This window comes from Lactuca saligna, chromosome 5 (assembly GCF_052625555.1).
Source record: "Lactuca saligna cultivar CGN05327 chromosome 5, ASM5262555v1, whole genome shotgun sequence".
NCBI lineage: Eukaryota > Viridiplantae > Streptophyta > Magnoliopsida > Asterales > Asteraceae > Lactuca > Lactuca saligna.
This window is the reverse complement of record NC_136421.1, coordinates 303297593-303309589: the sequence shown is the minus strand read 5'-3', so window position 1 is coordinate 303309589 and position 11997 is coordinate 303297593. Positions and strand designations below refer to the sequence as shown.

At 28.7% G+C, this 11997-nt stretch overlaps 1 protein-coding gene across 1 annotated transcript; it reads left to right on the top strand.

Moving 5' to 3' along the window:
- The first annotated feature begins 10673 nt into the window (after positions 1-10673).
- Positions 10674-11213, top strand: LOC145046973 (transcription factor IBH1-like). The gene has a single exon (XM_078995228.1). The coding sequence runs from the start codon at positions 10674-10676 to the stop codon at positions 11211-11213; it is 540 nt and encodes a 179-aa protein (XP_078851354.1).
- The last annotated feature ends 784 nt before the right edge of the window (positions 11214-11997 follow it).

The window sequence follows — 11997 nt, the reverse complement described above, 5'->3', positions numbered from 1 at the left end:
ATCACCTATTTGATGTGTCGGTGAACCACACACACTCCATCGAACTATGATAAACAATGAATCACCCTTTGCCATCTTTGCTTAGAACCAATTAGTGTGCCACTAAACCACACATGCTCCACTAACGTCTTAGCAAGGGTGAAAAATGTAATTTCATGGGATTGCATCAATTCACTTTTGCCTAAAGTAACTAGGATTTGGAATTTGAAAAAAAAACATGTAGTTACTTTATATTTTAACATTATACATTAATAATAATAATAATATCTCTTCTCTCTATAAAAATCATCCTGTCAAGTTGCTATGGTGAAGGCAACCCAAAAGGACCATGCACAACTGGATCAAGCACTTACCAAATATAGTTACAGCCTTAGACACTAATCCAACAGTTTCATCTCATGAATTTCATCTTGTTCTAGATTTTCTCTTTCACCAAGAACAAACACTAGTTTTTGGTGGCTAAAAACCTCATTTTCAAGCCTCCTAAGAGTAAGTAACTACTCCCTATGCTTGATATCTACTAGGAATCATTTATTTTCACCTAAAAATCAACCCAAATCATGAACACGAAAGTGGTTTACGACCGTAAACTATGTGTACGGCCGTACACCCTTCATTGGCCGTAAACTCTATTTGTGGTCGATCATTGGCCTTAAAACCCTATCTTGAGCTGTGCACAAGGATTATAACATTTCTAAAAGGCTAGAAAGGACCCCAGAACACCAAAAATCGCACCTTTCATCGAGTGTTTACGACCGTAAACTCATGGGCCATAAACCCATGGACCGTAAACTCTTGGGCTGTAAACCATGTTGGGCCACAAACCCATGACCGTACACTCCTGATTACGACCACAAACTCCCCATCTTCAATCACGTGTGATTCTAACACTTAGTTTCAAGTGTTTCCTAGTCCCTAAGGTGGTTTCTCCATAACAAATAGTGTTATGTCCTCATCTAATACATATATGTGTTTTTATATGTTAAATAGGATCCGTTTGTGTCTGAAGCATCGTTTGACACCCAACAAATCTTATTGATTTACATTCGAATCCCACGTCAAATTGTGAGTTCATACCGCTACGCTTTTATAAGTTTTATAATGTTTTTAGGGGGGGGGGGGGGGGGAGAATACAAGCCAAACAATGTTTTTGCAAGCTAAAAACTGATGCAATTACAACAAGATTTACATTGAACATTTAGAATATCTATCCCTTTTGTATTATGCGGAGCATAAGGGACGTTTTCTAAACTTAATTGCATAGTTTTCAGAACAGTACATGAACATATCAAACCGGTCAAACTATAATAGGTATAGTTTAGGGATTTCATTACCGGTTTCATAGATTTAAACTCATAAACTATGACAGATTTAGTTTATCCATCATTATCTACAGATAACAAGAGTATCTTACTAAATAATTATTTCGTGTATAATTATTTATACTCTACACTGTTTACCAACGATTTCGAACTCGAGAATAACCGAACCACACGTAAACTAGTTAATACAGGATTGTGAGACCTATCTTCGTTATGCCCTTTGGGGTACCAGTAAATCCTCACCTTTAGTATAACCATAGTCTCCTGGAGGGAGAGCGTGAAATTTGTGAATAGATCTATTCGGGACCGACAATCTCACACCTGAATTGTTAGCTACAGTTAGGCAGGCACGCCTGTGGTGACAAATTTTGTAATCGTACGACGCCTGAAGAAACGTCAAGGAGGTCATCAGTCATATTAGCATGGTTATACGAACTCACAATAGTATCAACTAACCTTTGTTTACGGGATTTCTTTTTTCAATTGTTTTATTTAATTAATAAAACTACCTATCTACTTACTAGAAGGTATTCCAGGGATCCAACTCTTGGTTTTATTTGAGTAATAAAACTACTATTCATACTGGTGGTAGCCAGGGTTTTCAAACAAAACATACACTACATACTAGTGGTAGTCGAGGTTTTCAAACGGAACATACTTTTCATACAGAAATCAACAAACATGTTAGAAAATATTGGATTTTCTTGGAAAGCATGCATACATATTTCAGAACTTGATAATAAAGGTTTTTGCTACAAGCGACATTTTACTTATAATGAAAAGAAATCATTTGTACAAATTCAGTGACTAGTTTTCAATACAAAAACATGCTTGTGAACTCACCAGCTTTATGCTGATACGTTTTCAAAACCACTTGCATTCTCAGGGCAACGATAGATAGGTACCTTCGCCAGCTATTGGAGAAGACGGAGCATTTTGGAGTCTCATCTTTATCTTTAGTTACTTTTGATTTACACAAACTATGTTTTCAAACAGATGTAAATATTCTTATTGTAATGTAATGGTTGTGTTTACTTTGATTGCTATGATACAACCGTTGTGATACTATGCATGACGTCGCCCGACCTCGGACGTTTCCGCCGTTATTTCTGACGGTTCGGGGGTGTGACACAATATCTTTGTACTCAGGGTATAAGTGTTTGGAGAACTTATACTTAACATTTATACTTGTATATCAGCAAAGTATAATGTCAATAGAGTATTATAGTGCTACCATGAGTCCATAATCGTGGTTGTATGACTAGTTTCAAACCTCTAATTGATGCTACGAGTTTCGCACTTTAAGATAAATTATGCATTCTTCATCGACATTGGATAACAATAAAATGGGTAAGTTCGTCACCCGCATCATGTTAGGTTGTAGTTAGCAACCACGGGTGGGGGTGTCAACCCAAATAAATCTATACACAACTTCTTCGCTCGCACGAGATTAGCAGTTACAGGTCAGAAGATTTCCACTAAGATTTTACAATCTTAGTTGATGAATATAATAGCTCACGTAGACTTGTCGAGTTTCATTAGTTCTAATGGTGAAAGCATATTCGTGTCTAAAACCCTAAGTTATTAGACTATGCTTAAGCATTACTCCTAATATTTATAATACTTAGGCAGTACAACAACTATAAGTTGAGGTAAAACCAAGTTTAATCTTAACATAAAACCAACTCTAGCAACTTACTTAACAAGTATATATAGAACTCCTGAGTATACCTTCAGGGCTATATTAATAACATAACATGTTTTATCTTGACATAAAACCAATAATAGCAACATACTTAGTGATCAATATCACACATCTTATATATATATATATATATATATATATATATATATATATATATATATATAACTATCGAGTATAACATTAAGGCAATATCACACATATTATATATAGAATCCCTGAGTATAACTCAGAATCTACATTAGTATAATATAACATGCTAACAAGTTATCGATAGTTGTATGTTAAAACAACTATATCCCGGTTAATATAACTATATATGTTGATATGAATATACTATCATATAGACATAATATTAACTTATGTATAATATTTAGCACGCGTTTTCCCCCGAAAAATTAAGAATGGGGCCGTGAAACTCATCCTAGTAGTGTGGTTTTATGTAATCTAACTAGAAATAGTCAGTGGTTCGTGATCGTCGGGCTCGAGATGCGAAATAGTTTCAACAAACGAGAGAGAGAGAGAGAGAGAGAGAGAGAGAGAGAGAGAGAGAAAGAAGAGATTTAGGTGTAAGGAAGCATAGAGTCGAACTTGGTATTTATAGGTTGTCCAAGTCAAGTCCACGTTGTGGGCTTCATATCCACGTCGTGAATCTGAGCTGCATCACCTTGTAGACTTGCCTGGGTCCTAGCTTCGGAAGGTGTCACAATTTTAATTTCACGTCATGGCCTATATGTCAACGTAGTGGAGGTTCAACACCTCACTTCTGTAGACTTTCCATATATATATATTGGCATTGAGAGGTGTCTTAGATCACTTTCACGTCATGGAGGTAATGTCCATGTCACGGAGCAAGGCTAAGTTAGGGTTTCTGCCATGTGTCTTGCTGTTAGAATGCTACATCTTTGGAAGGTCATAACTATTGCATACGAACTCCGTTTTTGATGTTCTTTATATCCATGCATAGGTATTTTCGAGTAATACAACTTTATTTTTTTATTCCAAAAGCTAACTCTAAGTCTATTTTAAATTTCTCTTTTTATAGAGATTTGTAGTGTTAGAGTTTATCATAACTTCTTCATGCGAAGTTAGATTTAGACGTTATATATATATATATATATATATATATATATATATATATATATATATATATATATATATATATATATATATATATATATATATATATAGAATCGTATGGATGTATACTTTGATTTGTATCATAAAGTATGTATGAAAGCTCATACTTATATTAGAATTTACCATGAACTACATAGTGAATTTATTACATTAGTTTTTTTTTGACAAAATCACATTACTTGATTGACATAATCACATGTGATTGTTGTTGACTTATTTTAACTATTGTTACACTCACTGCCACCAACGCATCGTGGTGCTCTTCCTCCATCAATATTTCCTAAATCACAACTTCACCCTGATTTTACATCTATGTCGAATTCCTTTTCACTTGGTTGAATTAGTAATATTAGAATTCCTTATTGATTGTTTGTGATGTCTATATGTCTTTTAGATTTATGAACTATGTTGTTGCCTTCTACCAGTTCTCTACTCCTTAGTTAAATTTTTTACTACTGGTTCTTTTCTTTTCTGGTACACAAGTTGAGTCTTAATTTTTCATAGTTTGACCACTCTGAGTCATTTATTTCTTGAGTTTTCTAGTAATTGGATTCGATAATTTTTTTTCTGACATCTGGTTCGTTATTAATTTTGAATTGTGAGAAGTTGACTTCATTATAGATCTTTAATTGGTTGACGTAGTTGTGATTAGTTTGTAATTACATCTTCTATGAGTTAGTGCATGCATGTGTTAACTCTATGAGTAAATGCATGCATGTGTTACAAGCTAAATACACCTGTTATGAGCTAATACTGAGCTAATACTGATAATTAGACCTGCTCAAAATTAACAGTACATGTTGTAAATTTGTAAAATTCCATCAGTTTTGTAAAATTCTGTCACGTTGAAGGGTTTGCTGAATTTTATTGCCATCATTGTGCAGAACCGATAGAAGAAAATAGAATCTCTGGTTGCAGAGGTATGAATTTTTGTAAAAAATTGAATTTGATATTGTTTTTAAAGTACATATATATATATATATATATATATATATATATATATATATATATATATATATATATATATATATATATATATATATAAATTGAAACTCGTTAGGGGCTGCTATAAATGAAAAGATTAATGTGAAGAATGATTCACCAAATGGGAAGAGATTACTAAAGAGATGAAAGTGTCTTTACTGTTTCTTAACATTTTTTTTCATAAAATCTTTTGTATGTTGTATCATCCTAAATGATATCAACTAAAATAATTTTATATTGGGTGCTGTTTTTGGAGTATACAAATTCTTCTATTCTATTGGGCAGTTGCTTTTAAACATTAAGGGAAGGAGCACAAGGCTTAGCAAGCTGGTGGATATTTTTTTATTTTGATGAATATGTATTATTAATGGTGCCGATTTTGCAATTTATTTCTTTTAAATGTTTGGCAGCTCAAGTGAGAATCTTTTAAGTTGTAACAAAGATTGAAGAGATTATTATGTTATCTCCAAAGAAGCATATTGACTAGTGTTTTTAAATTGGTATATTTGTATGTAGAGTATTAGACTAAAGTGGGTGAAGTTTGGAGATATTAGTATGAATGTTGTATCATTTGATTTTTAAATTGAATTGATATGTTTAATTTAGATTTTGTGTAAAAGTTTGCATTTTAGATATATGTTTAATTTAGATTTTGTGTAAAAGTTTGCATTTTGAAAAAACAACAAATCCAAATGATTTTTTTTTCGAAAAAAAATATTTGATATATATATAAATATGAATGTTTATGGAAAGATGTTACAAAATTATGAATTTCGATATATTCATATTTTTTTGTCGATAAAAAAAGTGATCTAAAAAACTAAATGAAAAAAGAAGTGATTTTTTTGTTATAATATCGTTCATGCGCATCCAATGTAAAAATCTACAACCCTTTCTCTGGCCATTTGAACGTTTTAATTTTTCATGTTCATAATTAGTTTATTGGTTCCTTGTTGACAATGGTTTTATACCGATCTTCACCCTATATATATATATATATATATATATATATATATATATATATATATATATATATATATATATATATATATAAAAGTTCTTTTGAAAGCTTAAAGGTTTGTGAGAACTTGAGAACTCATAATCCGCATATCATTTTTCAAAACAAAAATCACAAATATTTACCAAATGTTGTGTCTAAGAGGGATCAATGCTAAAAAAACGATTTTACAATTTTTTTTTGAAAATATGCATATATGCACATCTAAATATGTATGCATGCATATTTATGGATTGCAAACATAGATATGATTATCCGCAGTAATATCGATAATCATCTGTTAAATGGAGCGGAGACGCATGGTAATCAACATTTATATTGACTGCGAACGCATGATTATCCATTGTAACATTGATAATCAACAATTATATGAACCGTAGACGCAAATACACTTGGATGCATATACATGAACATTAAATGTGCATAAATGCACATTAAAAAAAACAAATCAGAAAATCTTTATTTGAGCCTAGATATCGTTTAGATACCCTATCTCTATAAAATTAGATAGTATTTTCAAAATATCCTTTATTATATAATATTTATGGTTTTAATAATTGTAAGTCATGAGTTCGAAACCTATTATAATCTTTTTCAGGATCAAGTAATTCTTCTAGATTAGTATCATATTCTTCACGTTTACTTGCTATTCTACTTATAATATTTTTAGGAGTTATGCTTAAACTTTTACGAGATGATTCTGTTATTAATATTTTATTGTAATACCAAAACTAAAAGGTTGTGTTTTTTCTCTGTTCTAATAGTTTTTCTTGTTATTTTTTCAAATCCTGTTGGTTTTAGTGACAAAGATTGTATTTGTTCTGTTAATATTTTAATATCGTCTTTTATCTTACTTGATTTTTTTCTGGATATTTTTGTTTTTCTATTTTTTCTACTAAACAATTTATAGTTTCTTTAAAAAATTTATCTTCGATTTTATAGTGAATTGTTTTATCTAGTATAGTTTTATTTTGATCTTTAATATAATCTATTTTTTTAATCTAAAGTATTGACGTCTTTATAAAGTAAAGCTAATGTATTTTGAATTTTTTCAATTTTATTTTCTAGATTATTCGCTAGATTATTAAGTATGTCTATAATTGTATTTAAACAAGGGTCTGCAGAATTAAAATTATATTGATGATCTTTATCAAAATTATTCTTAATTTTATTTTTATGAGTAAGGACCAATGATATTTTTATATAAGTTGTAAGTTTTAGTCCTAAATAATCTAATATTTTATTTTTCAGGTAATCTAAGCTCTGATACCAAATGAGAGAGAGGGGTCCGGGGGGGGGGGGGGGGGGGTGTTTAAAGGTGTTATATGTTGTAATGTGTCATGTATTATGTGTTGTAGTGTATTTATATATCGTGTGTTATATGTTTATATTGTGTACAATTGTGTTTTATGTGTTTATATGGTATAAAATCCGATCTCAATACTTCCCTTAAGTTGGTTCCTAAATATAAATATAATTTTACTCTTGTTTCCTTAAATTAAGGCCTATTTTTTATCGAATTTTTTAATAAATATATCAAAATTCATATATATTGGTACTCTTTAAACATAGATTCATATTGATGTAAAAAAAATGAAATTTCAATATAGATTCACAATGTGAATAATAGTAAGTTATATTCACATTGTGAATGTTAAGACTGAAATATTTATACTTCATATACACATTGTGTGAATCTAAACTGATTGAGTTTTTTTTTTTTTTTCTTTTTTTTTAAATCAGTGTTGATGTTAATTTAATAGAGGACAAAAAATTGAAAATTTTGGTATAATTAGTTTATTTTTGGATTAAAATAAACTTAAATATTGATAAAAACAACAAAACAAAGTGTGTTTTTCTTTAAAAAAAAATTTATATATATCAACATTAATCTCTAAGGAAAGAGGACGAAACATCGAGAACAACGGTATATTCGAGGTTTTTTTTCGGATAAAAGACGTAACTCAAAAAATTTAAACGAAAAAAAAAAAGACGAGTTTTTTGGTAAAGAGGTGGGTTTTATGCTAAAATCCGTTGTATATGCATCAAATATACAACTATACATCCATTTCTTTGGCCGCTGTAGTGTATTTATATATCGTGTCTTATATGTTTATATTGTGAACAATTGTGTCTTATGTGTTTATATGGTATAAATTCCGTACTCAATACTTCCCTTAAGTTGGTTCCTAAATATCCATATAATTTTACTCTTGTTCCCTTAAGTTAAGTCATATTTTTTATCGAAATTTTTTAACAAATATACCAAAATTCATATATATATTGGTACTCTTTAAATATAGATTCATACTGGTGTAAAAAAAATGAAATTTCAATATAGATTCACAATGTGAATAATAGTAAGTTATATTCACATTGTGAATGTTAAGACTGAAATATTTATACTTCATATTCACATTGTGAATCTAAACTGATTGTTTTTTTTTTTTTTTTTAACCAGTGTTGATGTTAAATAATAGAGGACAAAAAATTGAAAATTTTGGTATAATTAGTTTATTTTTAAATTAAAATAAACTTAAATATTGAATAAAAACAACAAAACAAAGTGTGTTTTTCCTTAAAAGCTTTTTTATATATATATCAACATTGATCTCTATGGAAAGAGGACGAAATATCGAGAACAACGGTATATTCGAGGTTTTTTTTCGGATAAAAGACGTAATTCAAAAAATTTAAACGAAAAACAAGAGACGAGTTTTTTGGTAAAAAGAGATGAGTTTTATGGTAAAATCTAGTGTATATGCATCCAATATACAACTATACATCCATTTCTTTAATATGATTTTTAGAAGGTTTAAAATATTTTATTAGATTTGCCAGATATGTAGAATATTCTAATTAAATATTTTAATTAAATATTCTACTAAAATATGTAAAATATTTATTTTTTTGTTATTATTTATTTATTTTTTGGTATTTTTTTTTGAAAATAGATATTCCGAAAATATTATTGGAAAAAAAAATTTCAAAAATTTTCAAGTATTTTGTATTTTAAAAAGGTTTTTGTTTATCTAATAAATAAGTGGTTAGGATTTCGTCTCATGGTCTCACAAAATTAGATCGTCTCACATTAACTTAAGTATATATATATATATATATATATATATATATATATATATATATATATATATATATATATATATATATATATAGGTTCAGGTTCATTTGAGACCATGCTAATTTTGTGAGATCGTGAGACCAAATCTAAAAATAATTTTAAAATTCAAAATAAATGAAAAAATCCAAAAAAAAAATTCAAATATTATTTTCGGAACTTGAATTAACTAAAAAAAATTTTAAAAAAATCCTATTTTTTTGAAAAATACGTGAAATATTCTAAATAGAATATTACACTGTACATATTCTAAAAATAATTTTAAAATGCAAAATAAATGGAAAAATCAAAAAATTCTTTTTTTAAATATTATTTTCGGAACTTGAATTAACTAAAAAAAATAAAAAAATGCGTCTCACGGTCTCACAAAATTAAGTTGTTTTCACATAAACCTAACCCTATATATATATATATATATATATATATATATATGTGTGTGTGTGTGTGTGTGTGTGTGTGTGTGTATATATAGGTTCAGGTTTATTTGAGACCATTTTAATTTTGTGAGACCGTTAGACCAAATCTAAAAATAATTTTAAAATGCAAAATAAATGGAAAAATCCAAAAATTCTTTTTTTTTTTTTAAATATTATTTTCGGAACTTGAATTAACTAAAAAAAATTTTAAAAAAAATTTTAAAAAATAAAAAAAATCTTGTTTTTTTTATTGAAAAATACGTAAAATATTCTAAATAGAATATTACACTGATATATTCTAAAAAATAATTTTAAAATACAAAATAAATGGAAAAATGTAAAAAAAAAAATTTAATATTATTTTCGGAACTTGAATTAACTAAAAAAAAATATTAAAAAAATAAAAAAAATCCTATTTTTTTTTGAAAAATACGTGAAATATTCTAATAGAATATTACACTTTATATATTCTAAAATTAATTTTAAAATCCAAAATAAATGGAAAAATAAAAAAAAAATTTAAATATGATTTTCGAAACTTGAATTAACTAAAAAATTTAAAAAAAAAAAAAAAAAAAAAAAAGCGTGTTACTGTCTCACAAAATTAGGTTGTCTCACATGAACCTAACCCTATATATATATATATATATATATATATATATATATATATATATATATATATATATATATATATATATATATATATATATATATATATATATATATATATATATATATATATTCCGATGTCTTTTTCTTTTTCACCTCCCATTTTCAAGTCTCTTTTTATCTCTTCACACGTTTGTTCGTCTCAAGCACATCTCTCTCTCTCTTCGACGAAGATTCGGAGTTCTGTTTTTTTAGAGGACCCGTTTGTGTCAGAAACACAATCTTTCATCCCCAAATTTACTCTTTTTCAGAAACCCTATTTCAAGATCTATTATTCATCCCCATCATGTCATCATCTCAACAACCCACATCCGTAAACCCTATCTATCTCAAGAACCAGTTTGCGCGTCGATTTGTTCGAGCTCTAAACAACCTAAAGAACCAAAAAGGATCTGCTCATGATAACCAGATGCATCGCATATCTGGTCGTGTCAAAATCGCAGCGTATACAGCTATGGCGTCTGTTGTGGGATCAAGAAGAGCATGGAGCCGTGCCGTTTTATCTAAGATCAAAAACCGACCAAGAAACCTGGAGTTATTGCGAAGTAATAGAAAGCGGGCTGAGCATAGAATCATGACTAATCTTCCTCATCGTCACCATGCAAAGGTGTCTATAAAGAGAAGAAACCCTAACCCTATAAGAGACGAGGTGTCCTTTAACCCATTTAAGTGTTCAGGTCAGGAATCGAAGCTTAGAAAATTGGTTCCTGGTGCTGGAAGCATGGACTCATGGTGTTTGGTGGATGAAACTGCTGATTACATAAAATGTCTTGCTGCACAGGTACAGGTCATGCAAACCCTTGTGGATCTGTACACTGCCACTTGAATATGCGCAAATATATATATATATATATATATATATATATATATATATATATATATATATATATATATATATATATATATATATATATATATATATAAAACCGAATCTGTGTATTAGGATGCTTACACTTTGATGAAGACGATATATGAGGATTGTTTAAAAGCAAGTCTTCTTTTTTCAGTGTAAATGGTTGCATTTGTAACATATATGAGTGATGGTTTTGCTTTTGTAATTAGTTTTGTATATATTATTTAAGTGTGTTTGAGTATCTGTGGTAACTAGAAAAGAAAAGCGGGCGTCGCCTTGGGTCAGTTTTTATTTTTATTTTATTTTTTAAAATTTTATGTAGGATTATAGTTTTATTTTTTTACGATTAAGAGATTATACTTCAGAAGGTGTATATAAGTGGGATAAAAGTGAAATAGATTTTTCATAAGTGAAATAGATTTTCACCACGATAATACTATGTTGCCAAAATATGTTGATAATAATTTTGGATTGTAGTTATTGTGCTCTTTTTCCGTGGATCTTGGAATTCTTTCGTTTTCTTTGTCGTAGAATGTGTGGTGTGAGTGGGCTTAATCGTTTCATTTTTTTGATGTAAAAGTTGTTTATTATGGACAATTTTTGCTGTTAAAATGTTACAATAAAGATGTTAAAATGATAATTTTTTGTAGTTAGATTAGATAAAAAATATGCAAGTTGGCTATTTAGTTTTTACTTTGATGATGAACTTCACGATGGTTTGATTTTTTTTTTCATATTTATATATTTCAGTGTTTTT